Below are 26,391 nucleotides of genomic sequence, written 5' to 3'. Positions count from 1 at the left end.
AAGTGATCGTGTGGCCATGGATGGGATTACTTAGGAGAGGGTACAGGGAGAAGGGTGGGGTGCAGGACCTACCCTGAGAAACGGGCCAGCAAAGGAGACCCCCATGAAGCAGGGCACAGGGTGGAGAGGAAATTCCAAGAGGAGGGTGTTGTGGAAGCCGAGAGAACAGATAAGGCAGGTAAGCATGGGTGCTGCGGAGGTCAAGGAGGACAGCAACTGAGAAAAACATGGTGTCCCCGGATGAACACACGGTGAGAGCTGCCTGTTCAGGACCATGCAGGGCAGGAGCCGCCTCCTCAGGGCAGACAACTAGGAGGAAGGGCCTGCAGTCTCTTCACCCACTGCAGTGCTGACCTGCAAAGTCTCTAATGCCTTAATGTGTTGGGTTGGCCAAAAAGTTCCAATTTTTTGGCCAACCCAATATTTGTGCATTTTATAAAAGTGAAGTCAGTTTGAAATGTGTATCACAGGGAAGAACTCCCTGCTGGATGAGTTGAGAGGGGGAGAGGAGGGGTTGGTCACCCTGCTGGGTTTCAGGAAGAGTGAAGGGTGGTGGGGCCTGCATGGGGGGTAAAGAGCTCCAATCTCCAGATGAAGAATGAGGCTCAGAGGGGCCAAGTAATCTGCCTAAGGGGCACAGTGCAGGAGTGAGTAGGGGACTGTCTGCCTCCAAAGTGGTGCCTGTGAGTCTGGAAGGCTTCTGGGGGGCCAAGCCTTGTATCCTGGGGGAGAGTCTGTACACTCAGATCAGAGAGTTGAAAGTCAAAAGTCAGTTTACAGAAGGTATCATCCTGCTGCTGGATTCTGCAGATGGAGAAGCACTGGGCCTGAGCCAAAAAGAGCGTCACAGCTGAACAGGTGGGGAGCCCAGGTCCCCATTGAACACAAAACTCCCTACCAGGCTCATTTAAAAAAACAGACTAACATATAGCACTGGGAACTGTATTCAATATCATGTAATAACCTGTACTGTTGTTCAGTCGCTAAGTCACATTTGATTTTTCGAGACCCCATGGACTGCAGTATGCCAGGCTTCCCTGTCCTTCATTATCTCCCAGAGTTTGCTTAAACTCATGTCCATTGAGTCAATGATGCCATCGAACCATCTCATCCTCTGTCAAGCCCCCTCTCCTCCTGCCCTCAATCTTTTCCAGCATCAGGCTGTTTTCAAGTGAGTCAGTTCTTCTCATAAAGTGGCCAAAGTATTGGAGCTTCAGCTTCAGCATCCATCAGTCCTTCCAATGAATATTCAGAGTTGATTTCCTTTAGGATTGACTGGTTTGGTCTCCTTGTTGTCCAATGGACTCTAGACTCTGAAAAAGGATCTATCTGTACATATCTATATCTATGTATATCTGAATTACTTTGCTGTTCACTTGAAACAATAAAACATTGTGAATTAACTTCAATAATTAAAAAGAACTACAGACCTACAAACTATTCATTTCTAAAATCCCATCTAAACAATCCAGGCCCAAAGACAGAGGCCGGCATCTGTACGGTATTTACCTCTCTGAAGCCAGCCCTTTGCTTAACTAAGAAATAAAACCCAAGTGAAGAGAGCCAGCTGAGATGAACCCAGTAGAGAGAAAGCTCAGGCACATCTCTGGTCCATGCACGTGAGACAGAGAGCATCCCCCTTGTTGAGCTTTCCTTGCTCAAGACAAACATCCTCCTGGGCCTCTCCTTCCTGATGCAGGCACTGAAACCAGAGGATAATTTTAGATTAGGCAAACACATTTCGTAATCTCGTTCCTTCCACCTCGTGCTTTTCTTACAAAGTCAGGCACTGCTGAACACACGCTGTGCTGACCTCAGGCATGCTAGCACCCCTCCGCCACAGCCCCGCTGGTTCTGGCTGAAGTCACAAAATCTGCAGAGGCCCAGGCTGGTCATGGGCTTGCTGGAGTCACATGCTGGTGCTGCCAGTGTGTCCTTGGGATGGTGGGTAAAACCCTTACAGCTCAGAATATTAAATTTGAAGATGCGCATGTTAATTTCACTGAGGACATTTTTTACTCTGAAGAAAAGCAGCATATTGCTCTGTATTTCCAGCATGGTCTGGTTTTCAGCCAGTTTCCTAAATTTAAGGCTCTAAAAACATTGGCTGCCACTTTTTTTCTGATTCAGCAGATATTAGACAAGGTAGAGGTTTGCTCTGGCTTTTTTGTCCGCTGTACTCTTGACCTCCCAGTTCACAAAGGACCTCGATGTTTCTTCTGGTTTTCCCTCTGCGTTCTTTTGATTTGCCTGCTGCATTTCCCATAGCATTTTTATTCAGACTTTTAAAGTTTTGGTCCAGGACAACCAAAAGCCTGCTCTTTCTTCTCTGTTCCTGCTACATCACCTGCGACAAAGTAACCGCTGTGCCTCTTCCATCCATCAGTCTCTGGGTTTGGCCACAGCCCAGTGGAGTTGTGGGACTGTCAGCCCCACTGGAGTCAGAACCAGCAGAGAGACTTTTTTGGGTGACCTTGTAAGAGTGGCCCTGCATGGACAGACGCTTATGAAGACGCCCAAGAAGCTGAGAGAAATATTTATCTTACATCCAAACAAATAGCGGTAGCACCACGGTTTAGACATTAAATAGAAGTACTTCTTGACCAAACACCCATTGTGTTACCCTAAACCCTCACAACAAGCCATAAGAACACAGAGGCTCTCAGGGGGCACAAGAGTACCCCCTGCCCCACAAGGCACTCAGCTAATAAGTGGCAGAAACTAGACTAAATTCAAGTCCATCTGCCCCCCAAGGCTGTGGTCCTTGCAATCAATGCTTCGTGGTCCATCCTGGTGCTTGAACGAACTGAAAGTTGGGGTCACACTGGGATGACTGTTAACCAGGCCCTCAAGGCATGTTGTCCTTTACCAGGATTTTAATGGTATTTCAAAGCATGGTCATAAAATAATTACTATATTGGTGGACTGACCTTTGTCTTCTGTGAATCATACTTTGTTACAGAAGTAGGAGTTAAAAAGCATAGCTTGGATGAAGGCCAAAAAAGAAGCATAATTTTTGGTTTGTTTAAAAAGCTACAAACACATTCCTGGTTTACTATTTAATGTGTTACCAAGTGGTTTATTTTTCCATAGTTTAAAAAAGTGCCATAGCAACTACATTATTATTTGAAATACCGAAAGGCATTGCATCTTTAGATCCAAGACCTCTGAGATTAAAGTGAAGGAATTATTTGCTGGTTCATATTAAAGAATAAAGTGGAATCCCTGGTGGCACAGTGGTAAAGAATCTGCCTGCAATGCAGGAGATGCAGGTTTGATCCCTGGGTTAAGATCCCCTGGAGAAGGAATAGCAACCCACTCCAGTATTCTTGCCTGGGAAATCCCATGGACAGAGGAGCCTGGAGGGCTATGGGGCTGCAAGAGTTGGACATGACTTAGCGACTAAACACTATCACCATCCAAGAATAAGATCGTGAACTTAAGAAATAATCATTAAAACAACCCTCCAAACCCTTGGATTGGAACTGTTAGAATACACGGAGGTACTCCCCAGTATGTGGTCCTGACCTGGTGTGACCCCCGAGACTCATCGAACATTCTGGGGACTCACCAGAGACGTGCGGGCCACAGCCTCCACCACAGCGTCAAACACCTTCTGGGGCAGGCGCAGCAGTGTGGTGCCACTGTCCACGATGGCCTTGTCCGCATTGTACTAGAACAGGGGAGAAGGCACCCACATCAATGCACGGTCCAGCCTGCCATTGCCTGCTTCTGTGATACATGCGTTCAGTAGCCATGGTACCTCCTTGGTGGCTACAGTTTATTTCATATTCTCAGAACTTGGGAACCAAGAACTTCCTCACCCAGTGTTCTCACTATAGATGAAGAAACTGAGGCCAGAAAAGGGCAGTGATATCACCAAAATCAACAGCTTAATTCAGGACTTTTCTTATTCAGCAGTGGCTGGATTCCGTAAAGGACCACCACCCTCCCCGCCCACCCCCACCCCCGCCTCTGCCAAAGAGGGAAGACCCATTTGTCTTTAGAGGTTGAAATGAAACACGAAATGTTATTTATGTAAATCATGCAAAATCAACTCTGTATTACTTCATTAGCAGAGAAAGAGGAGGAAGGACGGTTTTTCAACAGATACCCCATATTTCATTTAGAATGGAACCAAAGCCGCATTCAATAAGAGAATTTTACAACACAGAGACATTGCCAGCCCTGCCCCCACCTCATTCTTTATGTGGCTGAGGGAAAAGGTGGAGGTCAGTGGGCCAAGACCAAAGAAGTCACCCAGCCTCTAGGGACATAACTGGATGAGCAAGGCTGCCAGGGGATGGAATGAGCCATGGGCAATTCAATCCTCCTGTTTCCACGGCAAATCCCTGAGTCATATGACCAAATACACCAATCAGGTCAAAAGGAAGTAAGGATTCGTTTAGGTAGCAGGTGGGAGGAGTGAAGAATTGTGAGAAACTAAAATACAGCAACTGATTCATATTCTTTTCAAGTGTAAAACTGATTTCAATTTAGAAAAGCTCTAATTTAAATACAGTTTTGTTTGTTCACAAAATTATCATGCCTGTGTGTGTAAGCAAAGCTTGTATACTGAAATGTTGGAGTAGGATGATAGTACTTTTATTGTTTTCTCTGTTGTGGCAAGGACGGCAGATTGGGAAGGGGGGCAGGAGAGAACGAAGAATATGAGAATCAAACCTCCAAAGGCGCTTATACTCTCCAACACACACACACACACACACACACACACACACACACACACACACATGGAGTTTGTAGTTTATTTTAGGCCAGCCCATCTGATTCTACCATTGGACTCTTCACTGGCAAATAAATGCCTTTTGACAATAAACAGATTTGTAGACTTAGGACAGAAACACCATCCCAGGGGACTGGACCATCCCCTTATCAAGCTTTGATTGTTTCTGCAGAGGCATCTCTATATGAGAACTCACGGTACAATGTGATGGTTCAAGTGAAAGGCAATGATGACAGGTACGAATACAATCAATGCTGATGAAATGCTGGTGGTTTTTAAAAACAATTCTGAAAATGTTGGAGATCATCACAATCATGTCATTATGTGCCACAAATAAGCCAAAATGCAGTGAGAGGTGTGAACGAGGTTAACGAGAGATGCGGTTTCCCAGCTCTGCCTCCTCTTAGCACCATCAGCCACCCACATCTTTAGATCATAATGTTTCTCTGAGCGAGAACTGTGTCCTGGGGGGGAAATGGGGAATTAGATGTGGATGGAGGATAAAGCTGATGATGAATTTCTGGTTTCATTTTGCTTATTTTTAGTCCCCTTTTACTCTGATAAAAACCTTGCTTACTTTACTCTCTTGAACAGAGTTCAGGGACCATCAAGCCAGGATGATGTGGTTCTATATAACTTTTTTCACTCATCATTTTATGCTAATTCCTCTTTTTCAAGAGAAGGAATTGAAGGGAAGCAATTAGAGGCAGGGTTATTGATATAAAATTATCTACAATAAAGCCCTGTAACTTTTATTGTCATGAGCTTTTGATTTATCTTGCAATGTAACGCACAGTCTGATTTCATATTCAGGTACTAGCTGAATTAAATATGCAAATTTAATGGCCCAGGCACACGCAGACAAGGAGACACAAAGAGATAAGAGTGGAAATACCTCTCTGCAGTCCAGATTAAGGCTCTGGCCTCCAATTTCCAATTTTAGAATTTCTATCTGATAATACCACTCCTCCTTAATAGGGGTGTACCAGATGTCTCCTTTGTACAAAGTTGGTTCAATTCCACCTAGGACCTGGGAAGGAAAACATTTACATCTTTAAGAGAAAGAAAATATAGGCATATTACAAAGTCACACAGAGAAGCGTGCTTTTTTGCTTTTTAAATTTATTTTTTAATTGGAGGAAAACTGTTCTGCCAATGTGGTGTTGGTTTCTGCTGTACAACAAGGCAAATCAGCCATAGTTATACATATATCACCTCCCTCTTGAGCCTCCCACCCCTCACCCTACTCCATCCCTCCAGGTCATCACAGAACGCCAGGCTGGGCCCCCAGCGTTATACAGTAACTTCCCACCAGCTATCTGTTTTACACACGATAGTGTATACATGTTGATGCTACTTTTCCCATTCATTCCACCCTTTCCTTCCCTCACTGTGTCCACAAGTCCATGCACTACATCTGTGTCTTCACTCCTTCCCTGCAAATAGGTTCATCAATACTATTTTTTAGATTCCATATATATGTGTTAACATACAATACTTGTTTTTCTGATGAGAAGCATGCTCTTATAAGGCAAAACTTCACTGGAATCAGTACTTCCAATTTAACAGGATGTTATAAACAAATGCATAGGCCTGGAAATTAAACAAGGAACATTCTGGGGCCATGTGTTGGAAGATCAGAGTCCCACTCTAATCAGGATGCTTTGATAATTTCTCTTATGTAGAGGAAATGCATACAGTTCCAGCTTTCTGATACTGAGATCCTCCCCCACCCCATCCCAGTCGTGGGCAAAGAAATGCAATAAAATGGTTAACCACACAGACTGACAAAATTTAGTTCCTCGGAAGATGAAGGATGACTTCCTGCCCCACATATTTGCATGGAAAGAGGAACAAGAGAGCTTCTCTAATCAAAACTTCACTTTGGAATCTGTGTAACATCACCCCTCTCCTCTGAAAAGGTGGTAAAAAAACAGAGTGCTGAAAACACGTGTGAGGCTGTTTCTCACAGGCAGAGAGCAAAGAGGTCAGCACCACGGGCCTGGGGGCCCTTCATGCGCATTCTCCCTTTCCTCTCCCACTGTAGACGGCTGGTCCGTCAGGGAGACACTTGGGATATGGCATGTACCCAGCATCGATTCTGTTTCATTGTGTGTGTGTGTGTGTATGTGTGTGTAGGTATGTGTGTACATCCGTGCATGTACATGTATGTATGCACGTGCAAGTATGTATTATGTAAATCTCTGTGTAACTGAATATAGTGTGCACATGCATGCATGTGTGTATGTATGCACAAGTATGTGTGTATATGTGCATAGCCATGTGTATATACTTGTGTGTACATGTGTGTGCATGTGTGTAAGCATATGTGTATATGTTGTATGCTTGTGTAGTGTGTATATGTGTGCACATGTGTGTGCATGTGCATATGTGTGTGTGTGCTGTGTACATGCGCATGTGTGTAAGTATGTATCAGTTCAGTTCAGTTCATTTGCTCAGTCATATCTGACTCTTTGTGACCCCATGAACTGCAGCATGCCAGGCTTCCCTGTCCATCACCAACTCCCAGAGCTTGCTCAAACTCATGTCCATTGAGTCGGTGATGCCATCCAACCATCTCATCCTCTGTAGTCCCCTTCTCCTCCTGCCTTCAGTCTTTCCCAACATCAGGGTCCTTTCCAATGAGTCAGTTCTTCCCATGAGGTAGCCAAAGTATTGGACTTTCAGCTTCAGCATCAGTCCTTCCAATGAATATTCAGGACTGATTTCCTTTAGATGGACTGGTTGAATCTCCTTACAGTCCAAGGGACTCTCAAGAGTCTTCTCCAACACCACAGTTCAAAAGCATCAATTTTTTGGTGCTCAGCTTTCTTTATAGTCTGACTCTCACATCCATACACGACCACTGGAAAAACCATAGCTTTGATTAGACAGACCTCTGTTGGCAAAGTAATGTCTCTGCTTTTTAATATGCTCTCTAGGTTGGTCATAGCTTTTCTTCCAAGGAGCAAGTGTCTTTTAATTTCATGGCTGAAGTCACCATTTGCAGTGATTTTGGAGCCCAAGAAAATAAAGTCTGTCACTGTTTCCATTGTTTCCCCATCTCTTTGCCATGAAGTGATGGAACCAGATGCCATGACCTTAGTTTTTTGAATGCTGAGTTTTAAGCCAGCTTTTTCACTCTCCTCTTTCATCAAGAGGCTTTTTAGTTCTTTGCTTTCTGCCATAAGGGTGGTATCATCTGTGTATCTGAGGTTATTGATATTTCTCCTGGCAATCTTGATTCCAGCTTGTGCTTCATCCAGTCTGGCATTTCGCATGATATATTCTGCATATATATTAAATAAGCAGGGTGACAATATACAGCCTTGAGGTACTCCTTTCCCAATTTGGAACCAGTCTGTTGTTCCATGTCCAGTTCTAACTGTTGCTTCTTGACTTGCATACAAAGGAGGCAGGTAAGGTAGTCTGGTATTCCTATGTCTTGAAGAATATTCCAGTTTGTTGTGATCCACATAGTCAAAGGCTTTGGCGTAGTCAATAAAACAGACGTAGATATTTTTTGGAACTCTCTTGCTTTTTTGATGATCCAATGAATGTTGGCAATTTGATTTCTGGTTCCTCTGCCTTTTCTAAATCTAGCTTGAACATCTGGAGGTTCATGGTTCAGGTACTGTTAAAGCCTCACTTGGAGAATTTTGAGCATTACTTTGGTAGCGTGTGAGGTGAGTGCAATTGTGTGGTAGTCTGAGCATTCTTTGGCATTGCCTTTCTTTGGGATTGGAATGAAAACTGACTTTTTCCAGTCCTGTGGCCACTGCTGAGTTTTCCAGATTTGCTGGCATATTGAGTGCAGCACTTTCACAGCATCATCTTTTAGGATTTGAACTAGCTCAGCTGGAATTCCATCACCCACACTAGCTTTGCTTGTTGTGAGGCTTCCTAAGGCTCACTTGACTTCAGACTCCAGGATGTCTGGCTCTAGGTCAGTGATCACACCATTATGGTTATCCGGTTCATTAAGATCTTTTTTGTATAGTTCTTCCATGTATTCTTGCCACCTTTTGTTAATAACTTCTGCTTCTGTTAGGTCCATACTCTTTTTGTCTTTTTTTGTGCCCATCTTTGTATGAAATGTTCCTTTGATATCTGATTTTCTTGAAGAGATCTCTAGTCTTTCCCATTCTACTGTTTTCCTCTCTTTCTTTGTATTGATCACTTAGGAAGGCTTTCTTATCTCTCTGTTCTCTTCTTCAGAACTCAAGATGGGTATAGTGTATGTATAAGATGTGTAACATGTGTGTATATGCATGTGTATGTACTTCTGTGCATAAGGTGCTCCTGTCTCTCCAACAAATTTATGAAATCCCAGGCTCCACTCCCTACAAATTTATGAAATCCCAGCACATCCAACCTACCACCTTGCCCCACAGGTCCTCATATGCCCCTCCCTCCAACACCCAACAAAATCAGTTACCTTTCAAAGGAACATTAAAAAAAAAAAAAAGCTTTAAAGGAATTTGGGGAAGCAATGAGAATCATTTTATTAGATAGCAGGATGCTTAGGAAAGATTGAAAATTACCCAATTTTATCCATTTTTAAGGCTATAAAACAAGGATTATCAAAACTTTCAGAGCACCCATGTATCTCTATGTGTCTAATATTTCTATCAGAGTCTGAATAAAGCAGGAAAAATAGCCCCACTGTTTTTTTTTTCCCCCCTTTAAGACTAAAAGATACCCACAAGACTACCTCCGTTGGTACCAGATCCAGCTACTGGCAGTCCGGCCCCACACATCTGCATGGAGAAGATATTGGGGATTTTTGCTTGTGCCACGAGGGAATCAAAGAAGGTCTCCAGAGAACTTGAAGGCTGCAGAAGGAGCAGGGAAACAAGGCAGCTGATTAAGGACTCCAGGGTAGACAAGGGGTCTCCCTGTGCAGGGGCCAGGCATGGTGTACAATATGGCGTTTCTTTCTATTTAATATTTTCAAGGTTAAGAAATAAGCTCATGATTAAGTCCACTAATTTGGAAACTTCCAACAGAACTCCCTGTGACTTGGTATTTTTCCTTTTGGGGCAGTGTCTCTGCTGGGAAGATAAGATAGTATTTCCTGAAGCTGTGAAGTGGCTGCCCCATTTATCATCTGTCCACCTTGTGAGGCCAGTGTGAGAAGATGCAGAAATGGGTTACCTAGGTAGGTGGTGGAATCTAATCCTAGACATTTTGGAATAAGGAGAGAACAGGGTCTCCAGGAGCTGCCTTTGCAGCTTCAGGAAAAGTTTTTTTTTTTCCTACCCTTTTCAGTCATAGTCGTCCATCATGCAAATGACAGGTGCCTGACCCAAGGGAACAGGTCACATCCCAGACCCTGGGAGGAGGCTTAGCTCTGCTGGCTGTCTGCTGAACTCTGGTGACCAGAAAAGGAATAATGCTACTGTTGTGATCAGAAAAGGAACGATGCTATCGTCCTGCAGTTTAAAAAGCCCATCACTCCTCATTGCCATATGTCAGTAACATCCTCTGTGCCTCCTTACATGTCACCATGCCTTCAGAGAACAACCCCATTTCTCTAGAACTGAAAAGGAAGGATAGTCTGTGAAGAGGTCTTAGCTGCGGGAGCAGAGGGGGGTCATAGGTGCTGGTGGTGAGGAAAGAACGTCATAGATCCATGTCTCCATTTTGGCTTTGACAACTGGGAGAGATTAGAGTTTGTTACTATGAATGGTTTGTTCTTGATGAAAACTCAACAATTGTAGCAGCTTAGATGCTCCAGGTATCTTCTGGCCATCCACAGTAAATATAGGGAAGGATTATTTATAATCTGTAGGAACTGAAACTCTAATTCTGGAGGCAGTGACAGTAGTGTGATCAGACAGAAACCTTCCTATTTATTTAGCTCCTTCATATCTGGCCTCCTATCGCTTCTTTCCCAGCCTCTGTGGATTCTGGCAGAATTTGGCCCAATCCCTCTGTGTAATTGTAGCCTAAACACTTTGTGTATGGGTCAAGGAAGGAGACAAAGCCCCCTCTAGAAACCAGGTTGGGTCTGGTGATGACCCAGCCTGTGTCTGCCTTCATGAGAAGCAGCCAGGAAAACACTGCCTGGAATTGAATCCTGGCTCCACCCCTGACCTGCAAACTGTGTGACTTGTCCCTTTGTTTCCTTATCTGTAAAATGGGGATCACAGTCACATCCCAGAGCTCTTCCTGGGCTTAAATGGGTCAGTACATACAGAGTGCTTGGAAAAGTGCCCGGTACATGCGACAGGATCTATTATTATTGCACCAAGTCATTCTTCAGCAGGACTTAGGATCCCTTTAAGGTTTAAAAGCACACAGTTGCCCAGGACCAGTAGAGAACCTGATTCAGCAGGTTGAGACCCTGCAGGTGGCCATAACCACATCTTTGGTGAGGGAGCAGATAGCATCAGCTGGGGGCCCCTGCACACTCTGACACCCCGACTGCGTGCTCATGGAATCTATTTCAGAAATGTCTTTGGGCCACCAACCCAGACCGCCCTGCCAGTCCTCTTTCTAGACATGTTCCACTTCCTGTAAATCCTGCTTTGGTCTCCCCTAACCTAGGAAAATGAAGCCAATTGTTGGCCACCTTGGAATCTCATAGATGAAAAGATAAAAGGTCTTTTGGGGAGTCTGGACATCTCAAAAACCCCAAAGCAGTCTATTCTTGAGGAAGTTTCATGTATTATTAATTCCAGATAATTTAGCTTTAAGGTACCATCTCCCAAATAATCATCAAGTCAATCATATATCTTTTATTTTTTAAGTCACAAGAAGAAACATGTAGTCAATTGTCAGTGAAAAGTATTTAGAAATGGAAGTTGTTACAAGTCTGGGAACTCATATCAAACTTTCCTTACAGTTGTCGTTCAGTCGCTAAGTTACGTCCGACACTTTGTGACCCCATAGACTACAGCCTGCCAGGCCCCTCTGTCCGTGGGATATCCAGGCAAGAATACTGGAATGGGCTGCTTCTCTAGGGAATCTTTCAGACTCAGGGATTGAACCTGCATCCCTTGCATTTCAGGCAAATTCTTTACTGCTGAGCCACTTGGAAAGCCCAATGGTGCTGAGCTCTAAAGTCCATCTGGGCTCTTCAGACAGGACTCTGTGCTCCGACAGTCCTCGGCAAGGGGTAAGCCTCTCTAACCCTCTGCCCACACGACTACCGTGAGCCTATGAAGTCTGCCTTCTGGGGAGGTCCTGAGACCCCATGGAAGGACATCTTGTAATGGTCTCGGTCCAGGGGTCAGGGTTGTTCTTTCTCCTTAAGAAACTACAGTGTTGGGAAATGCCCCCGTGTCCCCCCACCTCATTGCCTGCATCACTTGCTAGTAAACTCGAGCTGGAGCAAACATCCTTCCAGAGAGAAAACAGGACTTTCTATACCCACAAGTCTTTGTTTCACATTGAACGCTGGCTCAAAGCCTGTCTGAACAAGGAGAAGCCAAGCCAGGGTGCCTGGTTACAGGCCAGGAGGGGTGACCTCTCCTCGCGTGTACACTGACCTACCCTGGCCTCTCGGGGCCCAGGGGCCACACTGGGGTTGTCAGAGCTGCCTGCCCCTGGCATCCTTTCCTTCCCAGCCCACCCCCATCCTCCCACACGTGATCATTGCTTCCTCTGGGGGGACCAAGGACAGAGAATTGTGCCGTCTTTCCTTGTTTTGTGATGGTCCTGATGCTGATGAGGGTGAGGTTTCACCGTCTCTCCTCGAAGCATCGCTGCTTCGACTGGCTGGCGATCCCCAGGGTGTGCCTGCAGGTGTCTGGGCCCCAGTTCCAGAGGGAGGGGAAAGCAGTGTCATGCTCCATGCCTGGCGGGACATCTCTTCCTGTGGAGTTTCCACTGTCACCCTGAACCTCCTTCTTTATCAATATTATTTTTTAAAGAAATTTTTTGGCCATGCTGTGCAGTGTATGGGATCCTAGTTACCTGACCAGGGATCGAACCTTCATCCCCTGCATTGGAAGTCCCCTTTATGAATTTAATAAATGTATTTTCTCTTAATCCTGCCCTAATAAAAACTCCTAAACAAGCACCACCATCAAAGGGATTCAGATTCTGTTAACATTTGTCAACTATACAAATAAAATAAACAGAAAAAAACAAATGAAAAAAGCCATGCCATGGGAATATCTTATGGGAAGGCTCAAAGAATCTTGCCATTTACCTTAAATTTTCAAAGTGCTTAGAGGTCTAATCAATCGTGTGAACACTGGTCTTTCAACCATGTGATTCTCACTGACTGTCTTGGACAGCCTGGACCCCTCTGCTGGCCCCTCCAGTGACTGGTTGCAGAAACTTGTTCCATCATTTGATGTTCGTAGACCCACCCATCATTCTTACCTTGGCCAGGGTAGCATAAGCCAGTCCAAGTATCCCATTCCATCTAATCCCAGGCAGAAAGAAATTCTCTGACTCAAATATGGTGGCGATGTTGACAAGAAAAGAACTGTTGAAGCCTTTGGGGATGGTGACCACGTCCTCCCCAACGAAGCCCGTCCAGCTCCCCTGTGTGTACTTCACAGTGACATCAAAACCCTTGGGGCGGTACGTGCTGGACCTGGAGAAAGAGAAGAGGCCTTGTGTCCTGTGCTCTGTCCACCTGCTGTTGTTCTGACAACACAGCCGTCAAGACAGCCGCTCTAAGCGAGGAAGGTGTGCATCAGCAATTCTTCCCGAGGAAGAGTCCTCATGCTCACAAGGCATGATTTCCCACAACATAATCACTGACATTTGGGCAATGACCTTTTCTGTGCCATCTGTGAGGGAGTACTGGGGTCTACATGTAACCCGAGTTTAACTTCTTGCTGAGCCCACGTATCCCCCGTAAGTCAGGTGTTGTACTTAACTGGAACGCCACAACCAAGTGTGGGTCCGCCTGTCCCTCCGGCTCTGGGGGGCACTGCACTGCTGCTCTGTGACACAGGGAGGGGCCACCAGCCCCAGAAGGAGGGTCAGTAGCTTGTGCCCAAAGTGGCTGCAGGCTCAAATTCATACAAACGGCCAGTGTGATGAATAAAAGTCAAGTCACACCCTCCCAACACCAGGGCCAGCCCTCCTCAGGGCCCCTATGACCTCTTGGCGTCACAGGTTCCTTCTCAAGGCCATCCATCTGTCCCCAAGCTGATTATCCCCATATCAGAAGGGTGACCTTAATGACAAGCTGGGATACAAGTCACTGTGATAACCGCACAACACTTAAAGGTAAGAGATACTGAGACAGAATAACATGAACAAGACCAGACAATGGACAGGGAAAATGGAAGCCCTGCTCTTGGGATTTCAGAGACAGACAGTAAACAAATGAACACCTAGAATTTCAAGCAATGATAGAGTGATGAGAGCCACCCAGGGAAGAGAGTGGGTGAGGGGTGGAAGAGAGACATGGTGGTCACAGAGGCTGCTCTGAGAGTGACATTTATGTAAGACCTGCGGGAAGACAATAAGCTATGGGACTTTCTGCAGGGGGACGTCCTGGAGAGAGAGAGCAGCAGGTGTCAAGGCCCTGGGGTGTCCAGTCCTATAAGGTCATTCTCACACCCAGGTGAGCTTGACAATGCTGTTGGATTACAGGCCAAGGGACATCTCCAAGCAAATATCTGTGTTCAAACCATGGTTCCCTTAGGAAAACAATCACATTCCTAAGAGAAGTGTCCAACCACCAGTGGGATCATTGTAAATGGACCTGTTTGTCTACAGTTTTCACTTTAACATTCAATCTCTGAACATTCATCTATGATAATAAGTCTTTGCTGTAGGGTTATATGACCTAGTATGGTACTGTTGGGAAACAGAGAGGAAGTTAAGTCACAGATGATATGAATTTTGGGGGGTACATGTTATAAACTTTAAAAATGTTCAGTTCAGTTCAGTTCAGTCGCTCAGTCATGTCTGACTCTTTGCGACCCCATGAATCGCAGCACGCCAGGCTTCCCTGTGGATCACCAACTCCCGGAGTTCACTCAGACTTATGTCCATTGAGTCAGCGATGCCATCCAGCCATCTCATCCTCTGTCGTCCCCTTCTCCTCCTGCCCCCAATCCCTCCCAGCATCAGAGTCTTTTCCAATGAGTCAACTCTTCACATGAGGTGGCCAAAGCACTGGAGTTTCAGCTTCAGCATCATTCCCTCCAAAGAAATCCCAGGACTGATTTCCTCCAGGATTTCCTGGTTGGATCTCCTTGTAGTCCAAGGGACTCTCAAGAGTCTTCTCCAACACCACAGTTCAAAAGCATCAATTCTTCAGCACTCAGCTTTCTTCACAGTCCAACTCTCACATCCATACATGACCACTGGAAAAACCATAGCCTTGACTAGACGGACCTTTGTTGGCAAAGTAATGTCTCTGCTTTTCAATATGCTACCTAGGTTGGTCATATTAGGTCTATTTAATTCAGTAACTGCATTTCTGAGAATCTGACCCTAAGGAAACACCCATGGTGCAAATGGAGATTCATTAACAAAGACAGTTATTATGTTTTATTTATAGTAGAAAATAGCTGGAAACAACCTAAATGCACAGTAAAAAAGGAAACAGTTTAGTAAATTATGGTACAGAAATATGAATGGAATATTATGTAGTATTGGAAAATGATGTTGACTAAGACATTTTCAATGACAGAGAAAAATTAAGATAAAAGGAACCTTTGTATATGTGGCACAATCTTCTTCAAAAAAATTATTACACTCAGATACTAACAGGGCTACCTCTGGGTGGTGGGGTTTTGTGGTGGGGTTTTGTGGCGGGGAACTCTCATTCTTGTGGTTGCTACTGCTGGTAAGTCACTTCGTGTCCGACTCTGTGCAACCCCATAGACGGCAGCCCAACAGGCTCCACCGTCCCTGGGATTCTCCAGGCAAGAACACTGGAGTGGGTTGCCATTTCCTTCTCCAATGCATGAAAGTGAAAAGTGAAAGTGAAGTCGCTCAGTCGTGTCTGACTCTTAGCGACCCCGTGGACTGCAGCCTTCCAGATTCCTCCATCCATGGGATTTTTCATGCAAGAGTACTGGAGTGGGTTGCCATTGCCATTCTTGTGGTTAGGTCCTTCCATATTTTCTGCATATATAACTTTTATAATCAGGGGAAAAAAAGTATTTTTAAAATGTCTGGCAGACACATTTTAGAGAAATTTAATTTATTCTAACTCCATAATGGGATATGAAATACAAAGGATGTTTAATTTTAATGTTTTCTGACTATTTTAGCTAACTCCACCACAGTCTTAGAGAGCAGCACTAGGTGAACACATGTCTTCTGACAACAGCAAGCACGGGCAGAAGAGTAAGTGTGAATGGACCCCAGGCACATGGAGTGCTAAGGGACCCATCAGAGATTACTTACAGAAAGCACATAGTCAGACCACTGAAAGGCAGGCACTTGAGGACTGGTGTTTTCGTGCCAGGGCTGAGTGCCGGCACCAATTCAGTGATGCCTGGCACACAGCAGGGGCTGCACACATTGGGTTGAAAAGCAATGAAAATACTGAAATGTCAGTCCTTTCTGACAATTTAGGGTCACTCTTCAAGTTCAAAACATCAGCACTATTGCTAACAGAAGAGGCTGGTTATTTTGAAAGGCCTAGAGAATACGGTCCACCGCAGGGCTGGTGAGCTTCTCTAAAGGGCCAGAAAGTAAATGTTTCAGCTTTTGTGGGCCACGTGATCTCCATTTCACCTACTCTGTTCTGCTAGAGAAGAAGCAACCACAGGTGACATATTAAACAAACATGTGTGACCGTGTTCCAACAAAACTTTACTTAGGAAAACAGGCGGCAGGCTGGAGGTAGCCTGCCAGCCCTAATATACCAATTCTTCATCTAGAAAATCAGTTATCCCCACCAAACAGTCTATAGTGCCATGACTTTCTTTTGAGAAGTTTTTTTTTTTTTTTTTTTTAATTTTTAGTCTGTTGTGCTTAGTCGCTCAGTCGTGTTCGACTCTTTGCAACCCCATGGACTGTAGTCTGCCAGGCTCCTCTGTCCATGAGGATTCTCCAGGCAAGAACACTGGAGTGGGTTGCCATGCCCTCCTCCAGGGGATCTTCCCAACCCAGAGATTGAATCCAGGTCTCCTGTATTGCAGGCAGGTCCTTTACCATCTGAGCCACCAGGGAAGCCTGGTGAGCCCACAGAAAACTCATTAGAATTTGCTGAGGTCACTGAGAAGAGCATGAACCAGGCTGCCCTTCTAACCAGGCTGCCCTTCTAGGCAGAATGTCCTCTGCAGTGTACTGACCAGTTTGCTATTTCCCTCATGGGTGAACATTCTGGATACTCTGGTGCCACTTACAAAGATGTGGGAGGCAGCTGGAGTTACGCTGTCTGGGGTCAAAGAGCACTTCAACCACTTAGGAGCTGTGTGTGACTCCAGGCTAAGTTATTTAACTTCTCTATACCTCAGTCTCCTCCACCGAAAAGTAGGGACAAAATAGCACCACACTTCACAGGGTTAATTCTAAGGATTAAAAGAGTTAATACTATAAACCATTTATTGTTTGAATGAATATCTTATCATTATTTAAGGTGTTTTATTTTCAAACTTAAAATTTTTATTTTCTATTGGAGTTGATTAACAAAGTTTTAGCAGTTTCAGGTGAACAGCAAAGGGACTCAGCCATACATATATATGTCTCCATTCTCCCCCACGGGCTTCCCTGGTGGCTCAGATGGTAAGGAATCTGCCTGCAATGCAGGAGTCCTGGGTTTGATCCCTGGGTCAGGAAGATTCCTTGGAGAAGAGAATGGCAACGCACTCCAGTATTCTTGCCTGGAGAATTCCATAGATAGAGGAGCCTGGTGGGCTTAAGCCCATGGGGTTGCAAACTAAGCAACTAACACACACACACACACACACACACACACACACACACATTCTCTCCCCAAACCCCCCTCCCGTCCAAGCTGGCACATAACACTGAGCAGAGTTCCCTGTGCTATACAGTAGGTCCTTGCTGGTTATCCATTTTGAATATAGCAGTGTGTACATGACCTTCCCAAACTCCCTAACTATCCCTTCCTCCCGGCAACCGTAAGTTCGTTTGCCAAGTCTGTGAGTCTCTTTGTAAACGATTTAGAACAAAAGCCCAGAACACAGCAGGTACACAACAATAGTAGGTGCTATTATCATAATTGTCTAATCACTTGCTACCTTTATTCAATCTACGAGCTGCTATTAGAAAATGTAAGCTTTTTTCCTAGAAAATGTTTCCTATAATCTTTCTCAATATCCAAAACTGTTTCACTGTGAAGTCCAACAACCTCCAGGAAAAGGGGGCAAGTCTCAGGTAAGACTTGGCTGAAATGGTGCAGGGACGGGAAGAGCCTTCCAGGTTTCTAAAAGATGGAGTTCTTCTGTGTTCTGGACCAAGGCTGTCCAATAGAGCTTCTGCAATGACAGGAATATTCTCTATTTATGCTTCCAATACAGTAGCCACAGGTGGCTCCAAAGCACCTGAAATGTGATTGCAGATCTTCCCCAATGGGGTTACATCCTGATACACCTATTGTAAATTGAAATTATCATTAGGTTGAAAATGCATTTAATGGACTGAACCTTCTGAACATCTTAAGCTCAGCCCAGCCTACCTTAATGGTGCTCAGAACACCTACGTTAGCCTACAGTTGGGCAAACTCATCTATCACAAAGCCTAGCTTATGATAAAATGTTGAATATCTCCTCTAATTTACTGATTACTAAATTGAAAGTGAACAAAGCAGAATGTCTGTCTGGGTCCTCACGGCTGTCAATATATCAGTTGCTTACCCTCATGATCACAGGGCTGACAGGGAGCTTTGGCTGCTGTTTCCCAGCATCACGAGACAGGATTGTCCCCTCCTGCCAGCTTTGGCAGAAGCAAAATTCAAAATGCAAACACTTCTGACTAATGCTATGTAGGAAGAGTCACTAGGGAGAGCATTCCTTCTCAGTAAAAAGATGGCCACTTTAGGAGGAATGTTCTTGCCTCTTGTTACTTGTTAGCCTCCTATCTTCCTGCTGGAAATGTATATGTGATATCTGGAGGGGCATCAGCCATCTTACCACCATGAGTTTCCATAGAATTGGTGGAACAAGTCCATTGAAAGTGGGATAAAAAGCACCAAACTTGGATTTTAATGTTGCATTGTCCAATGATTGAACTTGGATTTAGCTTCTACGACAGTGATTACCAACTAGAGGCTGTTTTGCCTTCCGGGTGACATTTGGTAACGTCTGGAAACATTTTTGGTTGTCACAGCTGTGTGAGAGGGAAGCTTCTGGCATCAAATGGAACAGAAACCAGGATGCTGTAAACATTCTCAAATGCACGAGACAGCCCTCGACAATAAAGAATCACCCAGCCCAAAATGTCAGTAGTGCTGAGATTAAGAAACTCTGGTCCATAGGTCTCAATTTCCTTAATGTTAAATAAAAGAATTAAAAACAAATTCAAAATTCAAAGTACAGGTTCTACTGAATGTGTATTGCTTTTGCACCATTGTAAAGTTGAAAGCTAATTCAAACCATCTAAGTCAGGGACCATCTGGATAGTTTGACTAAAGAATGAGCCTGTATTTAACATTAATTAATTTAAATTTAAATAGCCACTTGTGTCTAGTAGCTACCCTTGTAGAAAGCACAGTTGTAGATAATGAGAGAAAAAAGAAATTCTTAGCTCATATTCCCTGGGCTCCTCGAACTCAAAGAGCAAAAACCCCAGAGATGAATTGCAAGCAGCTCTGAATGTTATTAACGCGTAGGTTTCAGCACTAGACTTAAAAACTATGCATTCCTCCATGTTTATGTCCTTACATCCCACCTCTTGGCACTAAAATGCTTTGGTTCTCAGCTGTTTTGGACATTAATTAACTATATTGAGAGTGAACCCCAGACATGCTCCTTTTTTGCAGCATCCATTCTGGGTGTGTATAAACAGCCATTCATCAAGGATGTGAGTAGCTAGGAAAGAGTCCACCCACAGCCACAGAATCACTTCGAACCAAATTCAGGAGACTTTCTGACTCTAATACAAGTCTGAAGGGAACGCAGGCTTGAAAAGTGAAATCAATCAAACTGAGAAGAGAAGAACCACAGAACATTTTATTAATTTAAAGAAACCCATTTTGTTTTCAGAACATATACAGGGAGGAGGTGGGAGGGCAGAGATCAAAAGAATTGAATCCTTCAGTCGACTCTGGCTCCCCCAAACCATCAGCCCCCAAGAGAATGTTAAGTCGCCTGGAAAATTCTGCCTGAGACCTCCCCGGGGGCCTTCTGCACATTTCAGAATTTGGACTCTACCTCAGGGATAAGGGACTTGGACCAGGTGACCAGATACCTGTCTTATTCTTCCAAGGTCTGGAAGTGACCATGTCAGAGTCAGTGGGGCCACTCACCAGCCCAGGGGCTTCTGCTCATGCTGGAGGGTCATCAACATACTCAACAATGGCAAATGCTTCAGGGCCCCAATATGGCAAGACCCCTCCTGGACAAACTTAAGAAATTATCTAAATAATCAAGAAAAATGTGTGTCATCATCAGATGGAAAGATGTAGCATGAGATCTCAAGGGCCCAGGTCAGCCTCCTTAAGGAAACAACCTGCATAATTTTCTAATATCCCAACTCTACTCATAAGCATCAGTTGAAGACAAGAAATTGTTCTTTTGCCAGAACTACTCTGTGAACTGCACCCCAGATGGAATATAGGAGGGGGAGACATTTTAGTGAAAACATAGTTAATTACTAAATAGATTAGTGTAAGGTCAGGGGGATGAGTATACTGAATCTCTCATCAAGCCACTTGGATGGAGACTATTTTACTGGCTAAAAAAGAAGTACACCTAAAAAAATACATGATTGCCTTTTTGCTGTATAGTAATTCATTGGAACATTCACCACCAGGAAAAGAGTGCTTCTGATGGGACAAAGCTGCATAGATGACTGATGGTAGCCTGATGTCTGATTCCATAAATCAAAGAGATCTTGTCAAAGAACCCCAAGTCAAATCTCCAATTACTGGGACATGTTTCAGGAAGCGTTAAACCTGAATATCCAGAGACTGGGGGACTTGAATCAGAGGCTGACAAACCCAACCAGAAACCTTATTATAACTAAGAGAGATCAGAGGGACAAGCAAACACAGAAACATCACAAGGCAGCAAGCTGCATCTCAGAAAAGAAACCTTTGTCAAAAATTGAGAGAGGAAGTAGAACATTCTCTCGGCTTCCATCAAATACCATGGTGGAAGGTGTAGCTTAGGCCAACTGTAAAGTGAGCTGAAAGCATCAGGCAACTTAATTGTTTATAATTTACTATATAAATTATGTTCATAGTTCATATCTTAACAATATTGCATCTGTGTTGACATAAACCTATGAGAACTATTTAGGAAAAACAGAAGAAAGGAGAGAAAGGTTAGCATAAATCAAAGCAAGGATTGAACCTGCAAAGCACGTGTGTTTGTATTGGTGACAAATGCAGGTGACTGAATAGAACTTGCCTAAAACTCAAAATGTGATGTTTCACATTTGATTCAGTTAAGAAGAAGCCCAGGTGAAGAATGAATGCATGCTCAGTTGCTCAGTCATGTCTAACTCTTTGCAATCCCATGGACTGTAGTTCATTAGGCTCCTCTGTCCATGGGATTTCCCAGGCAAAAATACTGGAGTGGGTTGTCATTTCCTTCTCCAGGGTTCTCCCTGACCCAGGATCAAACCCATGTCTCCTGCACTGATAGGAGGAGAATAGATCTCTTTATAAGAAAGGCAGTATCAGGGCTAGAAGGCCAGAGCGGGTCATGTTTTAAGGTACTAAATAAATTTCAACAATACTTGCAAATGAGAAGGCAGGCTGAAGTCTGAATAATGGAGGTGCCAGTGGGGGCGACACTGACAAAGCAGGGGAGTCTGGGGCCTCCCCTGCATGTTGGCAGGTTCTGCTAGTTCTCTGTTTGCTCACAAAGGAGAAATATCTAGACAAGACCCTCAGGTGCTCAGAAAGCTAAGAGGGAGCCCCGAATTCTCCTGTGTGGTTAGCAGGATGGCAGGGCTAGCCATCATGGGAGTCACGAATGTTCCCAGGAGTCTTCACATTAAATAAGGTGCAAAGGAGGCAGAGGAGCTCAATCTTTAAGCATGAAAGACAGGAGCCACCTGAAATCTGAACTCAAACCTGGCTAATAGGAAAGTTAGAAGGCTGTGTCCTACTAAGGCTGAGAAAATTATGGTTCAAGCCAGCAATGAACAAAGTCAAAGGCAAATGAGAAAGAAGCCAGTTGTCTACCGTTGATTAAATATTGTACACACATTAAATGGCACTGAATGCAGTATTTGTAATGTTGACTAGTGTTTACCCTTGAATGCTTCCATATCTGCATCTGCATAGCAAACGGGTGCGTGCCTGTGTGTGGTTAGTCAGGTACTGTTTGTGACAACCCTTTGGCCTGCAGCCCACCAGGCTCCTCTGTCCACAGGACCTTTCAGGCAAGAACACCAGAGCAGGTTGCCATTCCCTTCTACAGAGATTCTCCCTGACCCGGATCAAACCTGCATCTCCTATGTCTCCTGCATTGCAGGTGGATTCTTTACCTGTAATCAAGGAAACCCAGCAAAAGGGTAACTGAGTTGCAAGCACACTCTGATTTGTACTGACCACTGGCTGTGCTGTTTACCCGCTTATGAGCCCCTGGCTACCTTTTCCCACTCAAACTGTGGTTTGTCCAAATCCTCTGCCCCAAACAACTCCCTCCCCTCAACCACTTTATCATGGAACAGATTCTGGAGTCAGTCCAAACCTCTCATTTTTATTCATGTAGCATAGGAGGTCTGGGAACCAAGAAAATATCCACCCATGGTGTAGATTTGCACATTTCAATCTAAAAGGTAGATATACACATTACTCGAACTTGGCTTCACTATGCTGTACTATTATTTTCTTCTATTGTATCATGTGTCTACAGATCTGTGATGGAAAACAAAACTGCTCTGGGGAGGAAACCTGTTAAAGATGTATCTGAGCTCCATGGATGTCCGTTCTGTCTTATGGCAGGCAGAAACCCCAGTAGGCATGGAGAAACTGGGAGAATGTATGGACCAGGAAGAATCTTGTAGTGGAAAAAATGGGGCCAAGATTGCCTCACCACCAAGATCAACATCTTCTACACAGTTTAATATAATTTGCATTTTCTAGGTATGCAGCTACTGTGTAGATTGAAGAAGGTAATCCTGTGGGGAAACTATACCAAGATTCTTCACTGATCTGGAAAACTGACATCACTAAACCAAGCTGTTCTGGGTGTCTGATTCTTTTTTAATTCAGTTTGTCAGTCTGCACAGGGCACTGCATGGCCAGAGGGACGCTCACAGCCTCCTGCATCACCCAGCTTCACGTGACTCTTACCCAGCGTGTTTACATATTGTGGTGCTGATCACCGCAATAAATTAATTCCTTTTACTCACCCCCAATCCCTGCAGATTGTGTCAGGGCATTTAGAATTACACGTGAAGATAAGTTTTATTACATCTGCATCTTGGTTCAGAGCGAACACAGCACTTACTATAAGGAGGAGCTCCCAGGGCTGAAGTTTGCAGACCTTTTGTCCTAGAAGCCTGAACCTGGTCCACTTTCTTGGTTCCCAGACCTCCTATGCTACATGAATAAAAATGAGAGGTTTGGACTGACTCCAAAATCTGTCACATGATGGAGTAGTTGAGGGGAGGGGGCTGTTTGGGGCAGAGGATTTGGATGAATCACAGTTTGAGTGGGGAAAGGGCAAAGGGTAGCTGGGGGCTCATCAGCCAGCCTCTGTTCCCTGGCTGCACAGCCCATGCCCCACTTCACAAGCATCTGAAGTCCCAAGAACAGCTCCAGGGCTTACATCTGTCTTCACAAAGCATCATGAGCCTGGAGGTGCACCTGGAATTTCGGTGATCAAAGGTTATCAACACTGAGTCATAATCTAAGCTCCAAGTTCCTTGAAGGAGGGGTCCATGAAGCACCAGCCATCCCTCCCTCCAGCTGGACACACAGGTGGCCTCCTTGTGCCACCAAAACAAAGACCAAGATGCATGGGGGAAGAGATGGGCACTCCTGCCTTATTAATGCTGCTGGGGATTTGCTGAAATTCCCCAGTTGTTACTTTCTCTCCTGTGTTTCCTTTCTTTTTTTCCCCCTCAAAAAAGATGGGATTTATTCCCTGAAACAAAAGACTGTGGGAAAAGAAAGTGGAAAAGGAAAGATAGAGAGAGCACTGGTAGCAGGGAAATGTGACACGCTTGTTTACGAGCCTAAACAGCAAACCACGTGGCAGCTTACTGGTTTTATCTGTTGAGTCTAAATTTTAGGGTCACAAAAAATGGATATGAAATTAAAACGTGCATACATTTAGGGCAGCAACAAGTATCTGGGGCAGAGTGACTCTGACCCCGAGGGCTCCTCCGGAGATGAACAGTGACACACACCAGGACCGCACGAAGCTTCCTAGGGCTGAGTCTAGGGACCTGGACACACAGAGCTGGCCTGGATCCAGACCTCCATCCAGGCTCCGCCCCTTCTCACAGCCCCGCCCACAGCTGCCAGCTCAGAGCCCCGTCTCGGGCCTGAGTGCTCTGACCTCACAGTGTGTTCTTTCCAAGTGAGTCATGGGTTTCTCTCACCACAGAGACCTCCCAGCACAGACATGGTTTCAGCGAACCACACCTTGACTGACGCCACCAAACTTCAGGTGACACAAAGGTGGCTTTCCAAGCAATGCCAGGCTACTGTCCGGAACAGTCTCACACTCAGATCCAATGAACCCTGCCCTGCTCAGGCCACCTCCTCGTGAGGATTAGGGGGGCTCAACAAATGTCTAAGGGTCATGAGCTTCCTGCAATTCAGGTCTGACTACAAAACATTCAAGTTTGACTTGAATGTCTATAAAGCAGAGCTCCTGAGAACACACCAAGGCTGTTAGGAGAATCCTGCAATGGATTCATTTGGAGTGGATGTACATATCAGCACATCAGGCCACACACGCACACCACACACAAATGTAAATACCACAATGTGCATGAACACACAGATACCCACATGTACATAGATGTGTGCCTGTATACACGAATATACACACCACCATCTGCATGTACACAGACACCTGCACTTACACAAATATATACATATATACACAAATATACACACCACTAAGTGTGTATCATATGCATACTAACTGTGAAGTCATATGCATATACACAGACACCTACACTTACACAGATATATGCATCTATACACAAATATACACACCCTCATGTGCATGTACACAGAGATGCTTACACATACACAAACATATACATATATTCGTAAATATACACACCACTCAGTGCATCATGATGGTGTGGCCAGACATCCTGGAATGTGAAGTCAAGTGGGCCTTAGGAAGCATTACTAGGAAAAAAGCTAGTGGAGGTGATGGAATTCCAGTTGAACTATTTCAAATCCTAAAAGATGCTGCTGCTAACACGCTGCATTCAATATGTCAACAAATTTGGAAAATTCAACAGTGGCCACAGTACTAGAAAAGTCCATTTTCATTCCAATCCAAAAGAAAAAAAAATGCCAAAGAATGTTCAAACTACTGTACAATTGTGCTTATTTCACATTCTAGCAAGGTTATGCTCAAAATCCTTCAAGCTAGACTTCAGCAGTACATGAACCAACAAGTTCCAGATGTACAAGCAGGGTTTTGAAGAGGCAGGGGAACCAGAGATCAAATTGTCAACATTCATTGGCTCATGGAGAAAGCAAGGGAGTTCCAGGAAAACATCCGCTTCATTGACTTTGCAGATGCCTTTGACTGTGTGGATCACAGCAAACCGTGGGGAATTCTTAAAGAGATGGAAGTAGCAGATCACCTGACCTGCCTCTTGAGAAATCTGTATGCAGGTCAAGAAGCAACAGTTAGAACTGGACACGGGACAACAGACTGGTTCCAAATCAGGAAAGGAGTACATCAAGGCTGTATATTGTCACCCTGCTTATTTAACTTATATGCAGAGTACATAATGCGAAATGCCAGGCTGGATGAAGCACAAGCTGGAATCAAGATTGCCAGGAGAAATATCAATAACTTCAGATATGCAGATGACACCACCCTTATGGCAGAAAGTGAAGAAGAATTAAAGAGCCTCTTGATAAAAGTGAAAGACAAGAGTGAAAAACCTGGCTTAAAAGTCAACATTCAAAAAACTAAGATCATGGCATCTGGTCCTATCACTTCATCGCAAATAGAAGGGGAAACAATGGAAACAGTGAAAGACTATTTTTCTGGGCTCCAAAATCACTGCAGATGGTGACTGAAGGCATGAAATTAAAAGACACTTGCTCCTTGGAAGAAAAGCTATGACCAACCTAGACAGCATATTAAAAAGCAGAGACATTACTTTGCCAACAAAGGTCCATCTAGTCAAGGCTATGGTTTTTCCAGTGGTCATGTATGGATGTGAGAGTTGGACTATAAAGAAAGCTGAGCACCGAAGAATTGATGCTTTTGAACTGTGGTGTTGGAGAAGACTCTTAAGTGTCTCTTGGACAGCAAGAAGCTCCAACCAGTCTGTCCTAAAGGAAATCAGTCCTGAATATTCATTGGAAGGACTGATGCTGAAGCTGAAACTCCAATACTTTGGCCACCTGATGCAAAGAA

The 26,391-nt window shown here is 44.5% G+C and overlaps 1 protein-coding gene across 1 annotated transcript in view; it reads right to left on the bottom strand.

The window, feature by feature from the left end:
- BACE2 (beta-secretase 2) overlaps positions 1-26,391 on the bottom strand; it is a 111,816-nt gene that overhangs the window by 39,577 nt on the left and 45,848 nt on the right. The window contains exons 3-6 of the mRNA XM_061422046.1: positions 13,082-13,298; positions 9,451-9,579; positions 5,640-5,774; positions 3,572-3,673 (exon numbers count right to left, since the gene is read on the bottom strand). Coding sequence (XP_061278030.1) covers positions 3,572-3,673; positions 5,640-5,774; positions 9,451-9,579; positions 13,082-13,298 — 583 coding nt within the window. The remainder of the gene's footprint in view (positions 1-3,571; positions 3,674-5,639; positions 5,775-9,450; positions 9,580-13,081; positions 13,299-26,391) is intronic.

This window comes from Bos javanicus, chromosome 1 (genome assembly GCF_032452875.1).
Source record: "Bos javanicus breed banteng chromosome 1, ARS-OSU_banteng_1.0, whole genome shotgun sequence".
Lineage (NCBI taxonomy): Eukaryota > Metazoa > Chordata > Mammalia > Artiodactyla > Bovidae > Bos > Bos javanicus.
The sequence above is the reverse complement of the archived record's forward strand: the minus strand, read 5'-3'. Positions and strand labels throughout refer to the sequence as shown.